Raw genomic sequence first — 26,144 nt, 5'->3', positions numbered from 1 at the left:
AGGGTCGAAGCGCAAAAACGAAACGCGGGGGAGTGCAGTTAATTAATTATTCCCTTATTACGCTACACCGGGATGAGGGAGCGCGAGAGAGCGCGCGGGGAGCGCGGGAAGAGAACGAGACTGCAGTCGTCTCATTTCTGACTACCTAGCGAAAATTTCGCTAAAGTGCTGCTCATGTGGAAATGACATAATTCGCGTGCGGCAAGGGCAATTGGCAGTAATTAAAGTGGGGCGGTGAGAGAGGGGTGGCCGGAGGGCAGCGGGGCATGAATGAAATTAAGGCGGGTAGCGAAGATGACCGTTTACATGGGTCCACGTCTGCTCGACTACGCTCTCTCTGTACCGCGACAATAAAACGAATTTGCATACGGGACAACTCGCCCCCGGACGAATGTCCCATGTCTGCGTCTCTCGGAACGGAACATTTTCCTCGGACGGATGAAACGGAGTCATTGACGCGCCCGAAAAGGCTGAATTGCCGTGTATTAAGAATTTATTAGTTCGTCGTTCGTCCTTTCGAATCGCGAGTATACGCTACGACCGATCATCGCTATGTGGCCGTGTGGGATAAAATTTTCGCGTCTAAGAAAGAGATATCGGAATATTCCTCGTTCCTCGTACGTAATACTCGATGAAACAGAAACTATTTTCTCTTTACTAAAATTCGTCGCTTGCTGCCTAACGTATAATAGTTCGGTCAAACGCGAGCCACCTTCCGAAGTTGATACGTTCCAGGCTGGAACTTTGCGACGACGATGCGTGGCAAACGGTTCGGAACGGTTTAAGAAACAAAAACGGACAACGTCGAGATGCGAAAAAATATTCGCAAAGGGAAGCAAATACCGAAGCGAAACGCACCGCAGCATTTTTGCGGCGAACACAGACGACACACGTGTGGCGGCACACGTTTGGCGCGCACGCGTTCGCTCGCTCGTTCATTCGTTCGCTCGCTCGCTCGCTCGCTCACTCGCGCTATAACGTATTTGCGAGATCCGCCGCGCTGATGGACATATAATGCGACGTGTGATTGTAGGCCCGCCAATCGCGGCCGATTGTGCCCCTGAAGGCCCGCTAACTATCTCAAACTAGCCCCATTCAAGCCTCGCGACCTCTCTCTATCCACCTCTATCCGTCTATATCCATCTCTGTAGCCCGCCACACACCTCAGCCACTCTACCCCTTTCGCTCTCTCAACCCCCCCGGGTCCCTTCCGACCATCCCCCCCCTCGGCTGGTCCGTCTCCAAAGCGAGCGCGAGCGCGCGAGTCTACGCGCGTCGCGTCTCTGCTCAGTTCCTCCGCGTTACACACACACACACACACACACACACACACACACACACACACACACACACACACACACACATTATATATAATATATATAGTATATATAGATATAATATAAGCCACACGCGTAGGGCGTACGTGGAAATTCCGAATCTATCAGCCGCCCAGACGAATGCAAATGGCACATGAAGCGCGCTTAATAAAGCCTGTACGCAACTTGCGAATCGCAATTTTCTTTAGGACGTGCTGCCCGTGACGATCACGCGTGGACTCCGTGCGAAAAATTCCTGGCTCTTTCCTGGCGAACGACGCGATTCATCGGGATATTAAATAAATGCATCATTTAGCTGTGGGCTTTCAGCGAATTCGTGTCTTGAATATAGCGAATACACGATTCGATCGCGAGGCTATTCTTTATTCGAGTATTCTTTGAGGCTATTCCACTTAGGTATTTACAGATAATTCCATTGCGATCAAAGGAATGTTTAAACAATTATCTTTTAGAAATTATATTTTATTAGCAAACTATAAGAGTAAAACTTAATAGAGAAGGAAATGGTGTCAATAATGAGCATTTTATTACTTTTTCTTATTTTATAAAAAATATATATAATTCGTATTACTTAGATTACTGTGATATGTGTATGTATACGTCAGTATCTACAAAAAATCTTATTTTATATATTCTCTTTTACAAATTTAATTCAATCTAAATTATATCTAACGTTTCCTCACATTAGATTCAGTAATCCGGCAAGATTATTATTGGCAAAATTAAAAATGTAATTTTGCCAATGATCGGAGGTACATTTTATATATTATTTTTCTATTTTACTTCTATAAATGCATATTATGAAAAAGAAAAAGAAATTGTCTAAATAAAAGATAGAAATTGTCTAAATAAAAAGAAGCTATAAAAAGAATTTAGAATCATCGTAATTATTATACCATCAATTAATCACGATGGTACGTTTGTAAATGTTTCTTCTTTCTGCTGAAGATCGGCAGGATTTGATTTTCGATGAATGACCGATAATAAGTTCGCCGATACTTGCGGATCGATCGATATGGACACGCACGATCCGTCTACTCCTCTCTGATATTTTTGTTGTGGTAACCACCTATAAATTAAAAGTAAGTAAGTATATTTTTTTCTTCGATTGTAATAAGTTTCTAAACGATTCTTTCGATTACCTATGAATCACCGGGGATAGTAAATTTCTATCGATCGATGAGGGATCTCGTGCACCTGTCATCCAAGTGACAATGCCACCTACTACGAGTACCGCCAGCGTGCCGATAGGAGCAACCCAGTGATAGGACAACCGATACAACGGGAAGACATCGTCCTCGCTGCACAACACGCGTGAGTTAATCGAAACTCAGACGCGAAATAAATTCAGAACATTAATTGAAATAAAAATAACCGGCTTACTCGGACCACTTATTTGAGAGTTGTTGAAAAAAGTCGTCACTATAATAACTAATATTTCCCGTGCAGGGCGGGACTGGAAGTTTCTTCGGCATTATGAGACCAGAACCGATAGCCGCATTCGCTCCAAAACTGACCCACCCGGACATTACGAAGCCTGCAATGGCACCGATAAGGGCACCCTATGCAAAACAAAACAAATGAACGAAACAATAGATTTTTTTTTTTTTTTTAGAAAATGATAATTGATATAACGTAGGTACGAGTTAGTTTTATTTCGTACCTTGGCGTTTGTCCATGGGAACAAGATTCCTAGAGTGAAAACACCAAAAGAAGTTCCGGCAGCGATGGCGGCTAAGCTGTTAGTCACCTAAAAAATTACAACAGCATTTTAAAATTTTAAAATGGATCGTGGGATGACAATATAAAATTCAGATACTCACGGATAGAACCCCTCCTAGCTTTTCAATCAAGAAAAGAAAGCAAAGCGCCGTCAAACCAAAGAGAACGACAAGGCTTTTCACGAAAATTGTGGAACAACGATCGTTGGGCTTCATTTTGAAACAACCTTTGACGAAGTCTTCTAATATCACAACGGACGTCGAATTAAAGCCCACTGATAACGAACTGCGACAGAAAATGGACGATTCGTGAATATTTGCTCGCAACGAATCAACAATTAAACGTTACGTCAATAATTGCTAATTTTCTCATTTGGCCGATTTCACGTCAAATGAAACAGTAAAAATTCGCAAAGGTAAGCACTACAGAAAATTTTGGAGAAGATAAATTATTTCACTTATCTATTCGGATCTTATCTTCACTTATCTTCTTCGGACATGCAAAAATCGCGTCTGATTATTAATTAAAATTTATTTCAAGATGAATCTTTTTTTGTGAATATTATTATTCGAAATTTGTCGATCTAAATATAAAAAGCGGAGGCAAATCAACAAATGATCGTTGCATTGTTATTTTATCGTGTTAGTTCGATCTTCAATACCTGAGTGCCGCGCCAAAAATTCCGGAAATAAAGAGGCCGGGTATCCCATGTAAATGATGGGCGATCTCCATGACATAAGCCGGCAGTAGTTGATCATCGGCCGTAATTAAGCCGGAAACTCTTGGATCGCATTTCGGCGGCGACCACCAAGCGAGAAGGACCAGGCCGCACCAACAGCATATTGAAATAAACACCATTATACTGATGGTAAATATCGCGATGGATCTGCAATCGAGATATATAAAGATTTGTGACATTGCCTACATTGATATGAATATGAATGTAAACGTGAGCATGAATACGAATGATAAGTATGTTACTTATCACATATTTTTTCCATATGTATTTTTAGCTTTTATTATCGTCGAGCATAAAATTAGAACAGATATTATTAACTTTTAATCAGTTTACTCACAATTGAGATATTTTTGTGCTTTTTAACGATTTGTATCGTTGCACCATGGTTTGATTGACGGCGATATACGCGGTGACGTACAACCAGGAGCCAATCAGTACGGTCCAAACGCTGTGCCTCGTGTACGGCGATGGATCGAAACTGCAATGCGAGAGAATACAAGGGAATATTTAAGCATACTCGACCGCTATTAGATAATTCCGATCGTATTCTTTGCATTGTTACTTTAAAAATTGAATGCGACCGGCCTCGGTGGCCCTCTTCCAAATTTCTGCCGCTCCCATTTGACAGGTCCCTAGAACGGCAACGGTGATAACCGCTGCTATCATCACGCCGACTTGTAACGCGTCCGTCCAAACCACTGCTCGAATACCTCCCTAATGAAATATTCATGATAGATAATAGGATAGGATAAAATATCTCATTTGTAAAAGAAAGAGACTGATCTCAATCTCAATTGGAAACTTCTTTAATTAATTCGCCAATCTAAACAATACTGCTAAGAAACATTCATCTTATCTACATGTTCTATGCTGGTTTGCTTTCTTCTTTCGTGACAACTAAAGTGAATTTAAAAAATGAATTATTACAAGTAATTTCCTTTATCTTCTAAATTAAAAAAAAAAAAATGACATCTCCGCGGTGACATTACCTATTTCTGGAGAATGCGGTAATGGACGAATGCTTTTTCGAGTGCTTGCAATTGCATAACAATCCACAGCGCGTGCTCGCGCGTGCGTACACGGTGCATAATAAACAAATTTGTAAAGAGCCACTCAACCACGATAAATTCTCATTAATACGAGATCCAACAAATTGCTCGGATAATTACAGGCGCGCGATCCCGCGATTAATCACTTCAGCGCCGGCTTTGTGATCCGCTGCTACGATAACATCCGCTCGACGTTCTCCGCGCCATTGTTTCCCCGCGCCATTGTCGGGCTTTCAGTTTCCGTCCATAAACATTTCCAGTACTAAGGCTCTTGCGTGAGATTCTTCGCGGCATTGTCCACTGAAAATTGTTTCCTACGGTAGACCGTGTCCGAGGAACTCCAGCCATCCCGCGGGAATTTGGCGAACGAGCCTCCCCCGGAAAATTAGCTTAGGCTTCCGTTTCTCCAAGCCCCCCCGCCCCCCACGACCATTTTCATCATCATCCCTCCGCATACATCGCTCTTGTTAAACGTTCAAGTATACTATCGTACAGCATGATGACAATCGTAACAAATCTTTCGTGCGACTTTGATCGATCTTTCTTGTCGTAGCCATTCAAGACATAAGTGAGAGAATTAAAAGTGTCACTCAAAACTAGCAAAGGGATTAGGTAACGCGGGCAATCACAACTTACCAGAACGGTATAAAAAACACAGACGACGCATACAATGGCCCCGATTAAATGTATATTGATGTCGCTCACTGCAATAAATCATCAAGAATCTTAAAAGATTAATTCCTACATCCTAATACGTAATACGACTATATAAGATACCTTGATTCAACGCTAGCGCTGGGACATAGACGACGATCGATTGGTAAAGAATCTGGAACCGATTAAGCCTTACTTGTACGATTTTCCGAATCAAAATCGCGAAATCATGATGAAACAGGACATATATATATTTATACAAGACTTACCACGTCGAAAACGAAAATTGACGAAATTAGAATCCGCACATTTCGATCGAATCGAATTTCTAAATACTGCAAAGAGAATATTCAGTCGTGAGTGAGGATGAAAATTGGCGTAGTCGATACAGTAAAATTTAACTTTTTAAAAAACCGAGTGAAAAGATAAGCGAATTAAAACAGAGGGGACAAACCTCGTAAACGGAATTAAGTTGGAGCGTAGTAAAGACAGGGAGATACACGTAGGCGACTGCGATACCAGAGAAGAAAATGGAGATGATCGTGATCCAGTACTGCGTACCAAAGTTGTAGATCTCCGCCGGAGTGCCCAAGATCGTCACGCCTGATATGAAGCTACAGTTACGATCGGAATTGATTAAATATTCTGCATGACTAATCAACCAAGCCCGAACGATAAGCAACGATAAGTAAACAAGCTACGAGTCAATTATTATTATTAACATTAATTACGAGCGCACGCATAAACGACACTCGTATGGTGTACTTTCGATCTTCATTTTAAATTGTAATACAAAATTCGCGAGGCTAATCAGGAAAGATCAAAGGCTTCCTGATGATGGCTTCAATTTTTCACAACATTAATGAACTCCTTAATTCTCCCGTTTACGTTCGAAAACCTTCGTTTTAAAGCCTTCGTCTTTCATCTGCTCCTTTTCTTCTTTTAATAGTCTTAAATCCTGTAGAATGGCGAGCCGAGCTTACCTCGCAACGAGGGAAGCGGACACGGGAAAGAGTCCTAAGCTCCTTCCTCCAAGCAGGTAGTCCTGTGTGTTCGACTTTTGCGCCCTTCTGAAGTGCCATAAGCCGGCTGCGGCAGACACGAGGAGCATAAGTGCAAACACCAGCCAATCGATCCAATGGAAGTATCCTCTCTCCGATACAGCTACCATCTTTACTGAAATCAGAAAGCTAAATTTAGCCAATGCACTCGAGATGACTCGAGTGTCATCCTTATTAAAATTCTTAAACACGAATACGTCATGATGCACATCGCCTATACCTACTGCTCACCTGCTGTAGAAATTTTTGTAGCTTATCTTAACAGTATTACAGTCGACGCGTTACGTAAACCTTATGTAAACATTAACATTTTATATTATCTTCATAAGAAATTTTATCCATGTTTTAGCATCTCTTCATTTTTTTTTAATGTAATTTTTTAATGTAATTTTTTTAATGTAATTTTTTAATGTAATTTTAGAAATCTTCTTCAAGCACTGTGTAAATAGCTATTAATTTTATTTACTCTGAAAGCATCGGTGCACCGACATCTCGCGAGATGAAATATCATTTCGTGCTGTGCGCAATCGTGCAATTTAACTATTAATTTAATGAACGTCAATCATAAGTGTCGCATTATCCAATGACACTCTGTATATCTGTCAGCTAACAACAGAGTTGTTAGCATGCATGAAACTTAATCAACAACATTATTGGTCGCGACTGCTTGTAACGATAAAAATCGGCAGCAACTATTTCCATTATTTCGGCATCAATATATATATATATATATATATTATACACACACACACACACACACACACACACACACACACACACACACACACACACACACACACACACACCAATCAAACTAGTGACTCCGATTATCTACTTTTTTTTAGATTCCGCGTCAAATCATGCATTTCTTTTAGATCAGAGTCAAACTGAGTCATATCTCAGATTACGAAGCCGACATGATATTTTTAATCTGGCTAGTCCTACAGCAAGGACTATCTCGACTGGCGTATCGCCAGGAATCTTTTTACTTAATTTTTTTACTTAATTTTTTTATTTGTCCCGCGTCACGCAACGCTTTTACATTAGTTTAGTGTCTATCAATTTATACAATAATTAAGTTCTCCGCGTGACAATTAAGAAATATACCAAGGATACATGTCGCTCACACGTCATCAATTGATCGTAAAGGATATCATGACCGTATTGTTACTGACTCGCTATCGTTTCCTTGTTAAGGAGCCACTGACTTATGACTTCTTTGCACGTGCTAATAATTTAGTCTTGTTAACACTGAATGACAATCGCGGTGGTGCTCTCAGTTATAGCTCGTAGTGCCATCGTCATTTTTAAAATCTCGTATTTTCGTTTCATATTAAACGACGAAAGAACTGCGATTACGATAGATACAATAGTCTAATCAGAGAAAGATAAGGATCTAATCGAAGGGAACCACAGCTGAGGAGAAGCGACAGCAAATTAGAGATGTGAAAAAATGTAGATCGTTACGCATTTCTACTTGTTACTTTTGTACATATCTTTTTATTTTTTTTTTCTATTCCATTTTTTTCTACATTATTCTATTTCCTCTAGTATTTCGAAACATTCTTACGAAGTTATCATGAGAGATTGTTATGGAAATGATGCTAGGGTAAAGCACGGTAAAATTTGACGGTCGATATTATTTCTGCGTGCAATTCTGAGTTCAAAGTTCTGTTATTTCCCGATCAATCGCCAGGGTCAATTGCCGAGTCGCGAGCGTTAACGAGCAGAAAGTAGTCCGTTGGTAAACCGATCGCGGGACCTTGCGTCGGTTTTCATTTTATTTATCGGTTGTCAGAACCATTCTCGGGATGGAATTTGCGTTAATAATTAATATTCGAATCGCCTCGGCGATTCGATTCCATGTCAGAATTTTCAAAAATCTGTGTCCGCAGATTCGTCGACATTCATTTATTATCGCGCGCCTTTGTAAAATGATTAAATGAACAAATGGACGACGCTTCGGATTAAAAAAATCCTTGACAAAGAAAGTTACAGATATCTTGCGCATTATCGTTTTATGTAAAACACCGACAGTCGTGTTTATCCATTTATAATGTCAAGATAATAGAAATGAAAAGAATAATAATAAATAACTAATAATAGGCACGTGAACAAAAACTGCCGTTTAAAAAGTTGCACGTAGGATTCTATTAAATTCGAAACGTTCAATTTTTTTTTTTTTTTAACGATAATTAGATACTTCCTTTCTAACTCGTGACGTGACATACATTGAACGGTATAATTAATCGCATCAACAGAGGATAATCAGCGTTTACCGACCAGTCGACGGAAGTGCATTGCTATCGTATAAATAGAATCATTTCTTATATTTAGTATACTTAGTCACGTGTTCTGCGTGGACATTCATAAAGATACGTCTGCCGCGACGGAATCATGAAGAATGTTTAGGATTTAATGATTAGCAATGAACGGGCTATTCTTTTAATCGGCGATCGGTAAAAGCTGCGTGAAATATGCTGGTCTCTATTTACTCTTTCGCTTCCTTTTCCATCGAATTTCCCTTGCTTATCTGTCTTTTTTTGCGTAAGCATATATTGATTAGTTTTACAAATAACACGTGAATGAAGCAACGAAAATTCCTTTTCTTTCAGCGAAAATGTGTGTTCAGAAAAACGGCATATTTTGTAATTACTTAATTAATGTTCATTTCCACCGATATAGATTAACTTTAATTTTAAGTTTAACTTTTTATCATTTCCTAGTTTCAGGAATTAGAAAAAAAAAAAGTAAATTAAACCGAGATCAAAATTAATCTACTGATGGACATAACGACATAATGAGCAGCGTTTAAAGTTTAATCGTCCTACTTTGAAGATTCGCAAGAAAGAATTTTTTTTTTTTGTGTCTCAGCAACCACTTAATCTGGATCTTTATTTCTTGCGTGGTTGGGAGACTGGTGGTTGACAAAAACTTCTGAATCATATCTAACCGGTTTGGTAGGAAAAGAAAAATTAAATCTACTGGTGATATTCAGAGCTACATTTTACACGCGACACTCGAAGAATTCCGAAGAATGATCGTTTGTCCTCTTTTTTTTTCTTTTTTTTTTTTTTTCTTTTCTTTTTATCTTCATCCCGACGAAAAAGAATTTTTGTTGGTTCATTCTTCAAGAATGCATATCTTGACACGGTTGATGCATTACTAACCTTGGAGAAAGAGGAAAGGAACTAAAATCCGGAATTATCTCATTCCCAGTCCGATTCTAGGTTTCTGTCGTACCGGGTATAACGCGCCGCGCACACTGTGGCGGTGCTTTCAAAAACAGCGCCTGTTTTTCTTCCAAACAGCGGTTCTTCTTTTTTTTTTTTTTTTTCCTTTTACTTTTTTTCAGAAAATGTCACCGTTTCCGTCGTTTCGTCTTTTATTTCGTGTTTTTTCTTCCGCGTTATGTATCTCTCCTGAAATCCGCGAAATCTTATCGCGTTATCGGCCACCCACGACTCACGAACGATCAGCGTAATCGTCTCGTTGATCCCGACCGCATTATCGCGCGAACATGAGCAACGGCGAGAGGAGGAACGCTCGGGGGGAGCTCTTTTGAATCGCTCTGTAAAAAATTCGAGGACATCACACGAGGACGGACACCAGTCGGGAACTTTTGACCGTTTGATTCCGCGCGAGACACATGGCGCGAAGTTTCACCGCGCGATGACGCCAAGCGTAGATTGTGCGTCAGCTCTTCCCTCGTCTACGACGGCAGTGACATATGCTCTCTTTCTCTCCACCGCTTTTGACTTTCCTGCGATACGCGTGGATATTATAACCGGCTATCATGCGGCCGCTTGGACACGAGGCTCGGACGAGGCGAGGTGAGACACGTCCGTAAGCGACGACCGCGATCGACTGAGCGCGCGGTTCGACGCGACGTAACGACGATTACGTCGGCGAGACAGAAATCGCGCGTGCTTTCGCTAAAAAAAGGCGCCATTGACAGCCGCCAGCGTGCGGCCGAGGCACGACCGAGGCGCGCGGCGATTTAATCATTATCGATTAAGAGATCGATTCTCGAAGAAACTTTTTCCATTCTGCAAGACTCCCCAAAGACTCTCCCGATCGTCGCCACACTCGTGGCCACATTGACGTCCTTTGACGTGGAATTATGCGAATTCTTTTTTACATACATTATATCTTTTTTTCATTCATTACAAATTGGTTCTTGCATATGCACGAACGTTTAACTCTCGATAGCGTATATAGTTGATTTATACCAGATATTTCCTTTTTTTTTTTTTGCATATTTTTTATTTGCATTATTAGGAATGTACTGTGTATCCAATTCGTCAGCGAAAATGATAATAATTTAAAACTATGAAATGGAAATACATTCAATATCTTCCTCAGTTTTGGTATCGACATGCGGGATGGCATATTTAAAAAAAATGAATTTATCTCGATGTATATCGCAAAGAAAAAGTTTCTCGCTTTTGACATCATTTCAATATGGCTGCAATAAGAAAACCGGAACTACTTGTTTTCGAGAATCGCTTTGTGATTGAACAGGTTTGAATAAATTCGAACTCGAACAATCTGTTGACCTTAGAATCAAAAATGATAACCCCGATGAATATGGCGTTCTGAAATGATCATAAATAATTCTCCCCTTGCAACATTGTCCCGTCGATATAATTTTTCCTATAGCCAATTTTATTCAGCTGTGACATTTAAACAGAAATTAAACAGAAACATTTAAACAGAAAACTACGTTAATCAAGCTGCAGTCTTCGCATTTTTCTCAAAAATTTTTATTACAACTTATCAACATTTACGTTAACATTATTATGAAAAAAGATTCCGTCTTTTCCGAATGAACATTTTTTTTTTATTAGTGTCATTATAAATGTACAATAATATACAAGTATCCTTAATCTGACTTATCTGACGCGTAAAAATAAATGTTATCAATTTTCGCAGATCTAATCGTAAAACAATGAGAATACTTGCATACAATGAAAATGACTTGCATACTTTCTAAGAGAAATCTGAAAATCAAAAAGTACAAACTTTCATGCTTCATTAACGCGAAACGTGCTGCGGAAGTATCTTACAGATATAAATATAGCATCATGGAATGCAATCGCTAATGTGTAAAACTGCTAATACGTACAATCGTGTCGAATATCATATTACGATTAAAAGTCATACGCGTAAGCAAGTCACGTTCCGCTCATTTAGTCCATATCTGAGCAATTTAAACTTTAGGCGTTGTGTATCTGTATAAAACATATCTATATAAAATTTAAATATATTAACCTTGTGACAAAAGTGAATAATGCACTGTGAAAAAAAATAGGATCATTTATCTACAAATTATGTACAAAATAGTATGCGCATTTTTTAAGCGATCAATATTTGTTGTTGTCACATTGATGAAATATTAAAATTGTAAATAAAATTTCGCTTGTGAAATCGTAGAACACGCGATAAAATAAATATATATATATATATATATATATATATATATTTATTTATTTATTTTGTCGCGTGTTCTACGATTTCACAAACGAAATTATATATATATATATAATATATTTATTATATATATATATATATATATATATATATATATATATTATAAAGACACAATACTGACTTTAGTGATTATCATCGACATTAATCTTTTCATTGACAATAAATAACGATCGCTAGAATGCTGCTTCTTGTTCCACGGAGAAAAAGTTGACAGCACAAAGTGAACAAGTGAACAATTAGGCGAGTAATGATTGAATGCACATGTTTATATTTTCACATTACATTTTCATACACAACATACGGATGGAGAAAGAAAAACTTATCGATATAAAATATAAAATGCAGCTGCAGACAATAATTTGAGTGTATTCACAGGTACATTATCGATCCTTAAATATAAAAATTGTCAGCTCTTAACGTGGAACAAGATCAATAACAAAAGTTACATACAAAAATCTTCGATACAGTCTGTAATTGATAAAAGATAGTTTCATCACAGTTTGTGTTGTCTTCCTTCGCCAAAGAGCCATAAGCAAGCTCTGTCGACCATATACGCGAAGACAAAGTCCGCGACTAGTATCTGAACCAGTGTTGTACGGAACTGCAACACGTAACAATATATAAATATAAAAAAGAAAGAGAGAGAGAGAGAGAGAGAGAGAGAGAGAGAGAGAGAGAGACAGAGAGAGAGATAAAACAGTAATAAATTACAATAAATTTACTTTTATATATATATATATCTGCATTTTGTGGAAACTTACTTGGCTTGGAAAATCTACAATTTCAAATTGTGCTGCCAGTTCTGGTAAAAATCCACAAGCCAGCAATAGTATTACGGCAGAATTGGTTACAAGACTGACCAAAAGGGATCTATTTTGTCTCAAACTTTCCATGAATGGTTGGCCCTATCAAAATGTGACGTTATAAATATTCATTGTTAATGATATCACAATTATTAGCTTGATAAAATATAAAAAAAACTTACTCGATAATTTATAGCAAAAGTAGAAACCTGAAAAGACATTGCGATTATATACACGGTACTATTAACTAAGTTTGCCTCAAAAAGTTCTTCCTCTCTGTCATCTTCTCCCAATGAATCTACTTCACTGGAATTGGTTAAGATGGCTGCCAACTTATTGTCCCTATAAAAGAAGTAATTTAGAGAATACAATCGAGAGATTTTAATTTTTAATTTATCCGTCTTACCTTGGAGATAAGATGCCAGCTTCTCTCACCAAATAGACGAGGCAGACAAAGTGTACGGCAAATTGCAGTAATACTGTCACAATAGTATACAAATTAAAGATATTTGGTAATGGTCTCTGCTGCGACAGAGTTTTCAGCGGCTTTGATCGTGAGATGAAGAGGAAACAGGCCGCTAGAAGGATACCCTGCAAAGTCGCTTGTGCGTCGCTGAATTTAACCCCATCCAGATATAGCACTGATTGACTGTAGGCGAGTATCAGTGCGTTTAGCGCCAGTATTTTGAACATCTGCAGGGTTGTGACCAGAGTGCAACGTCCCTGCTTAATCACGTGGCATACTGCAAACAAATGAGTATTTGTTTGAATAATGAACAACGTTACAGGTGATTCGTGATCCTTACTGCATTGAATGGACGACATTTTGCTGGTGAAAGGAGCCGCGATAGAAGCGTCGCCCAATTTCACGATCGCAGGTTGCTCTTGTGCCTCGTTATCAATTTCCTTCAGGATTTTCTGCAATCTCGCGCGATTGTTAACCGGTGCGATTCTTGGATTGTTCCTTGGTCCGTTGTTTACGAAAGGATAGGATTCTCGTACGGGATTCTCGTTCTTTGAATCTTCTCGCTTGTCAGAATGCACTCTTTCGGACGGACTGGACAGAATGGCGACGCCTACCAGGGGGGGAAAAAAAAAAAAAGAAAAATAAGTACATCCAAGTTTTACCGTTACTTTCTTCGTCAACTTACCCACTTGAGCGTGTTTCAAAGCACCGACATCGTTTGTTCCGTCACCGCACATCAACGTTGTATATCCGAGAGTTTGTAACGATACGATAATAAATTCTTTCTGCTTCGGCGCGCATCGCGCAAAGATCACTACATGTGGCAAAAGAGTTTGTAGGAGTTCTCGTTGTTCTTCTTTCAGGTACGATAAACCCTAGAAAAGTTCAATATGCGGTACACGAACGATCGTTATGAATTTGTTTTGATTGGTGAAAAGTCGAATTCTCATTCATCTATATACCTCACCCGTTACGCAAAGTGCGTAATTCTTCCAGATCTCTTTACGTAATTCGACATTTTCCATGCCTAAAGGAAGCTGTATCGTTTTATCAATGTTTTCCCACAACCATTCATCATTATTTTTAGTCAATATAAGTGTATTAGGTTTCTTCGTAAAATGTAACTCGCGACTCACGTGGCAGGCCGTTAAGGGATTGTCACCGGTTATCATTACCACCTAAATAAAAAATACATTAAACTTACTCTTTTGCAATTTTGACGAAAATATTTTCTTTTTTAATGCAATTACAATTACAACAACTTAATCATATACATACCGAATGCGATGAATTTACGATCTCTTTAATAACAGATTTCGAATCGGGTTTGAGTGGGCAGCTAATGATAACAAATCCCGCAAAAATAAGATTGCTTTCTAACTTTTCACGAGATAATTCTCTTAAATCTTGAGAAGACAAACTACCGGTAAGTTTTCGATATCCCAAAGCTAGCACTCTTGCACCCCGTCGTGACAGAGATAAATAGGTTGAATCATAATTTTCCGGTACAGAAGATAACTGAAACGATAACAGATTATCGATAAGAATAAGAATAAAATAAGATTGAAGTTGTAGGTAGATATTACTTTGCTTACCATATTCTTCAAAGTTTCTGGCGCACCTTTCACCATAGCCATGTAATGTATTTCTGAAGCTCCAGAAAGACTGTACCCAGCCACAACGCACATTCTTTTCAAAGCCGATGAAAAATGGTATCTCTGCACAATCTTCAATGCTGGAGATTTACCCTTTTTAGGAATTACAGAATCACCTAAATGGAACATTCCGTATGAAAGGGGCGTTAACATTCTCTCATATCATTAAGAAATCTATACTTACTTTTCGTAAGACTCCAATTGATGGCTTTGAGGGTGGCTTTTTCTAACGGATCCCCGACGATACCATCATCTAATTGAACGAGGGAATGACACGTCGCGAGCACTTGAATACTCTCCAAAGGTGCATCGGACAATTGTATCACGCTCGACTTACCACTTAAAAAAATATTTAAATTGTACTTTCTAATAATAACATAAAATGCAAGAAGACAGATAGTAATTTCTTACTTTATGCCCGCGATACCTTCAACTACTAGATTATCGCTAGTAAGCGTACCGGTTTTGTCAAAACAACAAATATCGACTTTACCGGCAAACGGAATTCTAAATGGTTCCGTACAGAATACACCTGTAAAATTATGAGATACAGTAATAATTTTTATACATAGGATTAAACAAGTCGACAAGATATCAATTTGTTCTACCGAATTTGGATAGAGCTACCAGAGACGTATTTACAGCCAGTGATAATTCTATAGGTAATTCTGGTGGTATAACTGATGTCAAAATCAACGTGCATTCCAAGAATAGTTTGTACTTGTTTCTTGTAGGATCTTGGCTGCCTAAAATCGAAATTTGCGCGACATATAATTTCATTGTACAATCTTCATCTTTATGTCGAATGGAAGGTCGAATTACCTTTGATCCAGACATACACGGCTGCAGCAATCGCAAAAATAAGCAAAAATAGAATGAAACCGAAAGTTTCTAAGTTGTTAGCTGTAACGCGTTTAACGCCGAACAGTATTGTTCTTAAAAGTTTGCCTTGTGACGTAGAAAAGCCGGTACGTAATACGTAGGCAACGCATCCATTATCGGTCGCTACAACACAGTTACACGTTAATATCGTAAAGCAAGTGAGAGTCATAAAAAATGAAATTTATTTATCGGCAATACCTCGAAGACCGGGGGTATTTTTGGTAGGGGATGTATGCTGTACAACTTTCGTACCACCAAAAAGAATATGAAGCTTATCATTTTCAATATCTATAATTCTATGTCCATCAATATCTTCTATGGGTTCTTTCATTTGAGGAACAGATTCACCTAGACATTTTCAATCGTTATAATCATTTATCTGTGATTTGAACACGACGCTAGTTTGTTTAAAGTACCTGTTAACATGCTTTCGTCAACTACGCATGGACCTCGCAAAAGCAACATATCGCATGGCACTAAATTATCATGTTGAGACCTTGTAATGGACACAATATCTCCAGGAACTAGTTGGTCTGTAAATAACAAACGCCATCGCCTGTTTCTATATACCTAAAAGTAGTAAAATAAACATGTGAAATTCTGAGAAATAAGCAAGTTGCTATGAAAAGCTTTCATATTCATACCATTATCATGTACGGTTTATTTCCCATTTTACGAATCTCGGCCATATTTTTCAATTGTTGTTGAACTAACGTACATTCAAACATAATAAGCATAATCAGTGTGAAGATACTATAGTACCAATATTTATCTAAGCACCAGAGTGCCACACAGAACACTTGAAAAACGAAGAACGGAGCAATAGCGCGTTCCTTGAAGAGTTCCCAAAATTCGGGCACAACCATGTCCAATCTAAAGAAATAAAACAATCTTCAATGATGTAAAAGGCATCTTGCAAGGAACAATTGTAAAAAAATCATTAGCAATATACTTGTTTTTCCCATATTTTTCTTCCGCTGCCTCAATTTCTTTTTGATCAAGATACCCTTTCCATTCACAATAATGTTTCACGGAATGATTGATCGGGAACTGCAAACCTTTGAATGATTGTTCCTCTGGGTCCCAATTATATTTTGTTTTTTGAAAAATAAACCAAGGCTCCTGTTCCTTCGTATGATGTAATGAAATCAGCTCCGAGCTCCCATTGTTTGGAGTGGGAATTACTTTAACTATCCTAGCTTTGTACGGATTTTTCTCCTGGAATTTTATTTACGACATAAAAAAGAGAAATACCACGAAACAAAATATTAAAAAGATCATGCTCAAAACATTTTTTTCGATGTTTGAATATACCCGCCAAAATGTCACGTGACCCGGCCTAGCAGAAGACCGGCCGAATGGCTGCCACGTTATGGGACATATTGGGGACACAAAAAGCCACGTGCCCATTATCTAAGTAAATTGAAAGGGCGGCTGCCACTTACCGAGCTGCAATTCAAAAATGTGTGCACGTGCACCGACCATTGACAGCACAGGCACAGAAAAATCTGCAGCATGCCGATTGCCGCAATGCCTATCAGGCCCGCCTCATAGTACTCGTCAACACCATAAACGAAGATCCAACAATAAATCCAAAGGACCTGCAGTATCACGAAAGGCAGGATGTAACCGTTGAACATCCATTTCCTCGGATTGTGTAGACTGACAGATTGCACGAGTTCGTCTATCCGTAACGAGGTCGCCGCCATGATTACGCCGACACGGTTAACAAGTCGTCACAACGAGCGAGGAACCTTTTAACATCCGACAAACTTTAAGCACCATTCACATCGAGAGCTTCCTTTAAATGCGCGATCAGCTCCGACGATGTGACGCGAATTGGACAGGCGTGTTTCACACATACGATGAAGACTTGGAGAGAGGAAACGACGCGATTATGTCGCAGGTTATATTAAAATCAATTGGAATAATGAAAAGTATGCCAGCAGCTCTAGCTTGATTATTACCACACGATATTCTCTCGGTAGATAACTTAGTCACCGCACTAAACGCAAGCATGTACTTCAAGCGCCATCAGAAGTGTAACACCAAACTAAAAACGAAAACGTGCAAAAGCGACGTGCACAATTCACATTTCTCCTATATTATATCAATAAGATATTTTTTAAGTATAATATTTATTTTATTATTTTTAATTTAATCAGAAGTGATAATGTATGCTCAGATCTAACAAATTTTATATATATATATATGTATATATATATATATATATATATATATTATGTATACTTGAACTAATATGATACATGGAAACGAAATAAAAATGTCGGTGTTATCGACATTTTAGTTCCGTTTAGATGAGGGCGCTTTTTCATCGCAAAATTCATTCGGAATCTTCAGAAAGCATCCCCTTAAGTGGAGAAACTCTGATTAATAATAAAACAATTATATGATAATCATTTATCTATTTCTTTCTTGATGATTAAGATCACTTTTTATTCCACCGAGTATATCTGAACAATAACCAGGAAATAATTTATTAAAACTATTATGTATTCAAGTCATAGATTATTAAAGTATCTCATGATTAAATATCACATAATTTAACACAACTTATTATTAATCAGACTAAATTTATAAAATTATTCGAAATATTTAGCGTTACTTTTATTTAACATTCAAGCATTCCGATATCATCGTATTTATTATTACAATGAATGATGAATGGCCTATCGTTAAATCCTTCGTAGAAGAAATTTATGTCCACCAAAGAAATATTATAATCGGAAAGTCGTACGCGATATTTCATTAAAAAAAAAAAAAAAAAAGAAAAAAAAAAGAAACTTTATCGCGATTCTTGTCAGCTGAAACGTACGGAATTGAGCTTCGATATACGAAGAAGCGGCATTTCTCTTTCTCTCTTCTGACATACTAGTCGATGTCGCGTAATCAAGATGTATCCGTGTCATCCAGAGAAAAACTCAGTTCGTGCCTGTCATAAGGTCGACGAATCCCTCGCCGCACGTATCCCAGTGAAAGTATATGCCCGCCTACCCCACCCTGAGCCCCGCAGAAACTCGTGCACGTTGCGCTCGAGGAAGGAGCCAACGCACAGGTAAACCCACGTATCCCACGTTGCTAGGTAGACTCGCGGCGCGTAGAGCCGAATCGCGCCAGTGTCTGGACCCAGTGTCGTGGACACTTTCGAATCACGCTGGCCAAAAGTGGAGAGACGTCCGTTATGGTTGATCGCGCTCTGTCGTAGTCGAGGGACGACAACGAGCTACGCTTGCGTTGCAGCAAGAGAGCATCTCCCAAATTGGGATTGGGTTTCGCTTTCCTTTTAAAGTCCTCAAAGTTAATCGCGAATCGGAGATTCGGCCGGATCGAATACCGAGCTATCGCTTATTTTGAAAAATTTCAAGGTACACCGACCAGTACGACATACTCGATACTCCGTTCGTTTGTCGTCTAACGTCAACGGGACTTCTGTTCCTCACGATCGTCTTCAAGACAACGATCCCTGGGTCGGGTTGGGTTATCAGCAGTGACATCGGCACGGCGACTGATCAGCACGCGATGCCAATTAAGTGACTTCGCGGCCTCCTTCCTGCCGAGACACCTGCCGCGTTCACCACAGGAGAGAAGGTTTTATTCACGCAGGGGTGAATCATATACCGATAGATCAAAATGGCGTTTGCATGGCACCTAATATCAATCGTAAGTGGTTGGTCTAGTACTAAGAATAATCAATCGTTGTGGATCACGCAGGAAGCTGGATTTAAATCTGATGTAACGTTCTTTCCATTAATTGTTAACGTGCACGTTTTGTATACGCGGTTTCTAATCGCGATTCCCGTTGACTCATCTTCTTGATTAATAGTTAATGCTTTTTTATCTAGCGATCAAATTACGTAGTATAGGCTGAATCAGAGCCGATTTAATATCGTCGTCAAACACACGGGTTTGTACCATGTACAGAAAGTATTCCAACAAGCGATCAATTAGTCGACATGCGGCATTTCACAATAAGTAAACTGTTGCGTCGACACAAGTAGAGTTCTACATTGCATAAAGCTAAGTCGGCATTAGTGATCTCGGCGGTCTCTTTCAACTTTTATTGTGATTTGACCGCAAATGCAAAACACACATGCAAATTTTTATTTCATGTACGTACGAATAACGAAGAGAACAACAATGAAAAGAGAACGAGTATTTTGAGCAGAATTAATAATAAAAAATAATAACAAAAAATTTTTATGTTTCTATTCTTTTTGAGCTATAATATTTTTTGTGTGATTTTTTTTTTTTTTTTAATATATCTCTTTATACACAGTTTTTCTTGATGGTCACTCGAGGTGAACCCTGCACAGAGTACGGATGTCCTGGACGGCCGCAATACGAGCCCTTCGTACCGGCGCCTCCAGGACACACCCCCAGTTGCGCGCCACCGGGACAGACCTTTTGCGAAACTCTGGACCATTATCCTCGGTAAGTGCCCTTAGATCTCCTCCTTTTCGTCCCTTCTGAAATATCGCTATTGGTCCGGCGACAAACTAACGGACAACAAGTGGAAATCCGCGGCGATTCGGTCGACCCATTTCCGAATTGTTGATATTCCTCCGCTGTGTCCACCGTGTTCACCTTCCGCCTTCCTCTATGCATACGAATGACCGACGTTGAGAAAAACTTTTGGAGGGGAAAGTCCGCTAACTCTCCTCTCTTCCTCGGAGGTGAGAATTCGTTTCTCGAAAGCATGCGAGCTCACCTTAGTAGACTTGCACAATCAATTTTAGTCGCTGGAGCGACTCTCGCGACGATAAAACGATTCTCGTCCAGGCTTTTTGCGAGAACGATAGTAACCTAGAGGAATCTCCATCACGAATCGAGCAAAGAAAAGAAAAAAAAAAAAAAAAAAAATGAGAGCGCTCGTCAGACACTCCGCGCTTGCCTTTCCGCGCGCTACGTACGCGAGTGATTCGTCGGTTTGGGAGTTGATTTCCCAAATCCCGCATGCACTTTCACGCTCAAGTACTATCCCGAAGATGTTAGGAAAAGTTACGTAAAGTGAGCGGCCGCTATAATACGTAAGAACGTCCGTGAGATCGTTGCTCAGCGTACCATGACCATGGCCTTGGCGCGGTCATACGCTGTTGGATAATTATTAGGCCCGTTACAATAGCCCGAAATCGAGCCCCGTTGTGTGCCAAACGTCGGTACTTCCTTATTTCTTCATTACCGGACAAATCGCGCTCTTTCGAAATGATTTCTGAAACGAGTTTGCACGAGTAATACTGGCATTACTCGAGTACACTCGCGAGTACAGTCGCGTCTGAACAAATCTGTATGAAATAATGATGAATCGGATAATGAGTGTATCGTCATAATAAAATAACATCGTCCTTTAACGGCCAAGTCTGAAAACGGCCTTCTTTAAAAAAACGGAAGAATATTCAAAGGGAGAACGTTTGTGTCGCTGACAGTGCTACATTGTTCCACGCGGTCATGCAGTTTCAAACACTTTCTAGTATTAGCGAAATAAGATGGATTTCGATAAGTCGCGATGGTCGATTCAATAGGTTGAATAATTTCAGCAGCTCGAGAAACTTGCTACTCCGACAGCTGTCACTTCCTGATAATTATGTGCATATAGATGACCCGAACAACGGTCAATTAGACTGTCAGAAATATCAAATTGTCGGCTGACTCGAGTCGGCCTATCGTTCACGCCGCGCGTGTCATTTCGCTTGCAAACATTCTGCATTTCGTCTCGCTCGTTCTGACGCTTGCTTAGGTCTCTAACGCGATATTACGCAATATACTCAATTGAGCATGCACCTGCGTAAATAAGTTTTTGTTAACCTGGAAGAGAAACGAATCTCGGTTGTGTCTGGCGAGAGAGACGAAGTAGACGGTCTTTGATACGCGTTGCGGTAAGAGCTCGGCACGCGTGCGGGGCCAAAGGTCGAATGTAATCCTCGAGAGAATGCATCGCTCGTTTTTATCAAACACATTGTATTCCATTCTCGAGAGAGACCGCGACGGTTTCTTTTTTTCTCCTTTATCTATTTCTTTTTTTTTTTTTTTTAGACAACTCATCATGTTTCTCGTCGACAAGTGCAGCTTTGACTTTAACACCGCGTTACAAGATGAATCTCGCGACGATTTCAACTCTTACAGGTATGTATCTTCAATGTAACTATAGAATATCGCGTGATACATTTAACACTTGTAACTGTCGGAAGAGATTTACATGTGCACGAGAGACAAATCAAATCGGTAAGTACGAATATAAACTTTGATAATTTCGCGACGTTTCTATCATTAAAATCGTTAAATCGTTAATTATTAAATTTAATTAATTTGATTGTTATTGGTATTCCGTTATTGGTATTCCTTTGTTATCGTCATTTTTTCCAAGTTCTCCTCCGGATTACAATCAAGGCTATGAGTATCCACGACAAGACGATAGTCAATTGTATACGCAGCTTCCTCTAAGAGGACAGCCAGCCTTAGTATATGGACCTCCATCCAATAGTAGTCGTTATCACAGGTAAGAAGACTTGTTACACACAAAACACACACACACACACACACACAAATTATTTATGTCATATATTACATTATTTATATTATTGTTGACGCGAAATAAAAAATGTACTCAAATAATTATATGATATTAACATACAAATCTTAAGTTAAATTTTGCAATTTCTAAATTAAATTTGTTATATTGCAGCTACAAATATTCTGCACCACCGCAATCACCGAAAAATCCTTCCCTCCCGGAAGTAACGTTGAAGTATCATCAGAATGACGCACGACAGATCGATCATACTTATTCGCAGGAATTTATAAATATGTTTGGATCAAATCAATGGTGGTTGACGAAAAGGTAGCAAATATCATATCGGAAAAATTAAATACTAATCTCTACTTAATCTCTGCTCAAAGATTTATTATTTTCTGTTAAATAAAGGTACTCGCGAAGTGACAAAATATCGCCGCGAACTTACAGCGTGAATCCCTTGTTGGGATATGCGAAATTTAAGCACGATCGTGTAAAGAGACAGTCAAACAATCCGGATGCCATTGCCTTGTGTCCCACGCAAGCGCAATACATTGCTCCCAGAGCAGCTCTAAATAAACAAGGCAATTGGATGTACGTTGTTAATCTTCCGGGACAAAACAAGTATTCGCAACTCGTCAGAAGCGAGAAATGCGTGTAAGTGTGCTTAAAAAATTTGTTGCGATGATAAATCTAAAATATTTTCCATGAAAATATCTGCAAAGATATAAAAATTATTCCGCTTCAATCCACATTTTAATATTTACATTTACTTCAAATAAAATTAATTCAGGAGATATTCTATGACACGCTGAGACGTCTTTAACGAATTCGAGGCAGAAAGAGAAGAAGAAGAAGATATCGATTCTCTTATGCTTTTAGGAATGACAAGTGCAACGGAATATGCTCCATTCCAGAGGGGTATAGAAGCAGATGCCAGCAACAATTTGTGCAAAAGAGACTAATCGCTCTTGAAGGCAGCGGAAATCGACTGTATTCCGACTTGTTCTGGTTTCCACACGGTTGTTCGTGCCAGATTATACCGAATTTTTGAAAATATACGGTGATTATAACGTCGCGCAGTGACGCGAACAGGGCGCTTTCAAGAAAATAAATTGTTAAATGCGATTGTTAAATGCGTGTTGATTACACGCGAGGTTTTCTTCACGATAATTTGTAATTTGTCAATGATTGTAATTCGTATTGTCAGTATTGTAACACAGAGCGCGCCTGGCAACGGCATTGAAAGTGAGTACCGATAATGTAGCGTTCTATGAACGATGTATCCGAGCAAGTGTGTCATCGCACTGCGTCTTACCAGCGGTGTTCAAGCGGACACACGTTGTCAGCGTATCGTTAATTGCCATTGTTAATTACAAATCGCAAGCGGCGTCAAATTTGTTAAAAACATTGATAAACATTTTTAATATGTTTCTTCGGAATGAACAAACAAATAGTCTTAACAAGAGATGTCGCTGTTCTGCTACCATACGATATTCCATGCATATTTGCGTTACGCATTTAGGATAAGAGACACATATGTGGATTTTTTTATATATATTTTATTGAAACTACAGTAAAATTATCTTGGATTATTTTTTATTTACTCTTCAGCATCCTTGATCGCTAATTTGTTTAGAATTATTTTATCATGGAGATAGAGGCTAGTATAATGGATCATCAGTTCATAAATAATTTTTAATTAATAATATTTTTATTTCGAAATATTTCTATCGTTTTAAAAAAAGAAATAAAAGAGGAAAATGTCTCGATAAATAATTGTATAATTACGAAGCTTATTTATATGATATAAGCGTTTCTCTCTAATGATATGGAAGAGCAACGGTGAGAAGAAATCTCGCAACTGCGTGTTAAAAATGGATTTTTTTACGCATGCTATCTACGCTAGGAATAAATAACATTTAATTTGGAAAATACAATTATCATTTATTGATATAAATCGTTTTAGTGAAAACTGTAAATCATTTAGCGGAAGCTAAATACATCGTATAGGATAGTTCTCTGAAAAAGTATAATGGATTATTGTTAAAAAAAATATGAAATAAATTTCGTTTTGAGATTACGCAAAATGAGCATACGCCAATTGTTATGACGATTTATCATACTAAATAACTTAACGGCTCCTCCGCCGACGTTGCGTGAAACACGACATCGGAGTTCTAATCGTGACACCTTATCAAGAAGGTGAATATACTAGATGTTCGAAGAATGCGAGCAGGGATCTGAGAGAGCATAAAATAAGGGAGCTCGATTTCGCAAGTCGTGCCGGTTGGAAGAGGACGGATGAACGAACGGAGAGAGGGATGAAGGACGAGTGACGGGAGGATGGGGGATGATGGGGGAAGAAAACTGGAGGTCAGACACGCGCAAGTTTCGCGCGGAAATGTTGCGGAGTAACGTGACACCCTTTTCGCGCCATTTCCCGACAATTTTCACGAACCTGCAAAGCCCTTACGCCCGTAACATTGATAATGGCGTTAAAGCCCTTGTGATTTTCAACAAAGATGACGATGCTTAACGCGTAAATATTTAACTGTGTTTCGTTCGTAAGCGAACAGAAGCGACGCATAGATCGCGATAGTGATTTTCGCGTATAACTTATTTACGTGATCAACCGGGCGTCGCGATAATGGAGTGAAAAATCATTTTCGGTGAAACCGGAAAACGCTCGTTTCCAAAAGAGAGAGAGAGAGAGAGAGAGACAATAATAAAACATTCAGCGCGTCGTGGATTCGCAATAGATTCTGTTCTGCTTGGAGAAACGCGCTCTCTCGCATGTACCCACTCGCTTGCACCTGCTCGAGAACCACCCCGGTATCCCCCTCGACATCCCTTGGCGTCCAGCGAGAAGAGGGGTGAATTCTAGGCATACGTACGTACGTGAGCGCAACGCGATGCACCTACACGCTAGGTATATACGCTCATACGCGTGCACTTGTACTTTACGCGTTTCCCTCCACTCGTGCGTGACAGAAGTGTCTGTACTACACGAGGTGGGATGGTAGGCTACTTGAAGGGTTTCCGTTTATATGCACGCGCGTAAGCATGTGTGAGCCATGCCGGCGGATGAAGGGGGCCTTCCGCAAAGGAGCGAGGTCGTCCTGCGATAGCATACGTACACAGGATACATACGGAGGATATATCAATGTATCAATTGAGAGAAAAATGTTGAAATCCTCCTGAAAATCGTTCAAATCGTTTGTCTAATTCTAATTTATCTATCGAGTTTAGTATTTCATATTTTTGCCTCCGTGAGTTACAAACTAGCGGTCCAAGCTTAATTGTCCAGTCGCGTCACTTGTTTTGAGAAGAGTTTTTACAACAGTTTCTCTTCATACTCGCGTAAATAAAGCGCCAAATGGTACCGCAATAATTTACCGCGGTTTGCTTCGCATCTGGAGCCTTCATGAGATTAAATCGAGATTCCGAGTCGATTCACGGCGTCCAGATGTCACGTTTCAGGAAGAGGAAGCCCACCTTTGATCCCTACCAAGTCGCAAGATGACGAGCGAAGAACATGGACCCGCGCACAAACGACGGTGGACTTATTTATAAAAATATACCGAATACCAGGAGAGAGAAGCCGCTGTATACCGTGACGTTTACATGTCTGTACTGTTAACTCTACGGGGGGGGGGGGGTTTCATTATATAATTTCGCTTCCGACTCCAATTCCGCGTGTCGAAACCATACGCGTCTTGTATCAAATCCCATGTCTGACCCATTTCCGCTT

General features: G+C 39.3%; 3 protein-coding genes across 5 annotated transcripts; 1 reads left to right on the top strand and 2 right to left on the bottom strand.

Moving 5' to 3' along the window:
* Window positions 1-1,841: 1,841 nt before the first annotated feature.
* LOC105434143 (sodium-coupled monocarboxylate transporter 1) lies at window positions 1,842-10,419 on the bottom strand. Of its 2 annotated transcripts, none has more exons than XM_089083188.1 (14): window positions 9,733-10,419; window positions 6,485-6,677; window positions 5,956-6,115; window positions 5,771-5,836; window positions 5,625-5,676; window positions 5,484-5,551; window positions 4,361-4,512; window positions 4,136-4,276; window positions 3,721-3,945; window positions 3,161-3,344; window positions 3,001-3,087; window positions 2,721-2,899; window positions 2,480-2,638; window positions 1,842-2,406 (listed from the first exon to the last, which is right to left on the bottom strand). In XM_089083188.1, the coding sequence occupies exons 2-14, from the start codon at window positions 6,670-6,672 to the stop codon at window positions 2,244-2,246; spliced, it is 1,824 nt and encodes a 607-aa protein (XP_088939314.1). In that variant the 5' UTR covers window positions 6,673-6,677; window positions 9,733-10,419; the 3' UTR covers window positions 1,842-2,243. The 2 variants fall into 2 exon arrangements, with proteins under 2 accessions (XP_088939314.1, XP_088939315.1); XM_089083189.1 differs by having other exon boundaries at window positions 6,485-6,672.
* A 1,881-nt stretch (window positions 10,420-12,300) lies between these two features.
* Window positions 12,301-17,787, bottom strand: LOC105434144 (endoplasmic reticulum transmembrane helix translocase). Its single transcript, XM_089083170.1, has 18 exons — window positions 17,307-17,787; window positions 16,814-17,079; window positions 16,506-16,734; window positions 16,278-16,431; window positions 16,060-16,209; window positions 15,802-15,984; window positions 15,588-15,725; window positions 15,391-15,511; window positions 15,164-15,318; window positions 14,920-15,095; window positions 14,603-14,842; window positions 14,287-14,502; window positions 14,010-14,199; window positions 13,665-13,934; window positions 13,265-13,601; window positions 13,041-13,200; window positions 12,817-12,960; window positions 12,301-12,656 (listed from the first exon to the last, which is right to left on the bottom strand). The coding sequence occupies exons 1-18, from the start codon at window positions 17,568-17,570 to the stop codon at window positions 12,549-12,551; spliced, it is 3,501 nt and encodes a 1,166-aa protein (XP_088939296.1). The 5' UTR covers window positions 17,571-17,787; the 3' UTR covers window positions 12,301-12,548.
* Window positions 17,788-17,915: 128 nt separating this feature from the next.
* Window positions 17,916-24,483, top strand: spz5 (spatzle 5 Toll-1 receptor). 2 transcript variants are annotated; one of them, XM_011649776.3, is made up of 7 exons: window positions 17,916-19,542; window positions 20,159-20,313; window positions 21,913-22,002; window positions 22,244-22,375; window positions 22,562-22,717; window positions 22,802-23,047; window positions 23,273-24,483. In XM_011649776.3, the coding sequence occupies exons 1-7, from the start codon at window positions 19,513-19,515 to the stop codon at window positions 23,442-23,444; spliced, it is 981 nt and encodes a 326-aa protein (XP_011648078.1). In that variant the 5' UTR covers window positions 17,916-19,512; the 3' UTR covers window positions 23,445-24,483. The 2 variants fall into 2 exon arrangements, with proteins under 2 accessions (XP_011648078.1, XP_011648079.1); XM_011649777.3 differs by lacking the exons at window positions 17,916-19,542; window positions 20,159-20,313 and adding an exon at window positions 20,353-21,755.
* Window positions 24,484-26,144: the final 1,661 nt, after the last annotated feature.

This window comes from Pogonomyrmex barbatus, unplaced genomic scaffold (genome assembly GCF_055798465.1).
Source record: "Pogonomyrmex barbatus isolate J1 unplaced genomic scaffold, ASM5579846v1 scaffold7, whole genome shotgun sequence".
Lineage (NCBI taxonomy): Eukaryota > Metazoa > Arthropoda > Insecta > Hymenoptera > Formicidae > Pogonomyrmex > Pogonomyrmex barbatus.
Note: the sequence above shows the minus strand (reverse complement) of the source record. Positions and strands in the feature narration are given on the sequence as shown.

What these genes read in the sequence shown, in the direction of transcription:
- LOC105434143 (XM_089083188.1), bottom strand. Translation starts at nt 6,672, where the DNA reads ATGGTAGCTGTATCGGAGAGAGGATACTTCCATTGGATCGATTGGCTG. An exon ending in GTGTTTTTTATACCGTTCTG is followed by an intron (nt 4,513 to 5,483) that starts GTAAGTTGTGAT and finishes ATATTTCATTAG; the next exon opens with GGAGGTATTCGAGCAGTGGT. An exon ending in GGTCGCATTCAATTTTTAAA is followed by an intron (nt 4,277 to 4,360) that starts GTAACAATGCAA and finishes CTCGCATTGCAG; the next exon opens with TTTCGATCCATCGCCGTACA.
- LOC105434144 (XM_089083170.1), bottom strand. Translation starts at nt 17,570, where the DNA reads ATGGCGGCGACCTCGTTACGGATAGACGAACTCGTGCAATCTGTCAGT. An exon ending in CGTGTATGTCTGGATCAAAG is followed by an intron (nt 15,726 to 15,801) that starts GTAATTCGACCT and finishes TTTCGATTTTAG; the next exon opens with GCAGCCAAGATCCTACAAGA. An exon ending in CAATTGGAGTCTTACGAAAA is followed by an intron (nt 15,096 to 15,163) that starts GTAAGTATAGAT and finishes TGTTCCATTTAG; the next exon opens with GTGATTCTGTAATTCCTAAA.
- spz5 (XM_011649776.3), top strand. Translation starts at nt 19,513, where the DNA reads ATGGCGTTTGCATGGCACCTAATATCAATC. An exon ending in ACTCTGGACCATTATCCTCG is followed by an intron (nt 20,314 to 21,912) that starts GTAAGTGCCCTT and finishes TTTTTTTTTTAG; the next exon opens with ACAACTCATCATGTTTCTCG. An exon ending in AATAGTAGTCGTTATCACAG is followed by an intron (nt 22,376 to 22,561) that starts GTAAGAAGACTT and finishes GTTATATTGCAG; the next exon opens with CTACAAATATTCTGCACCAC.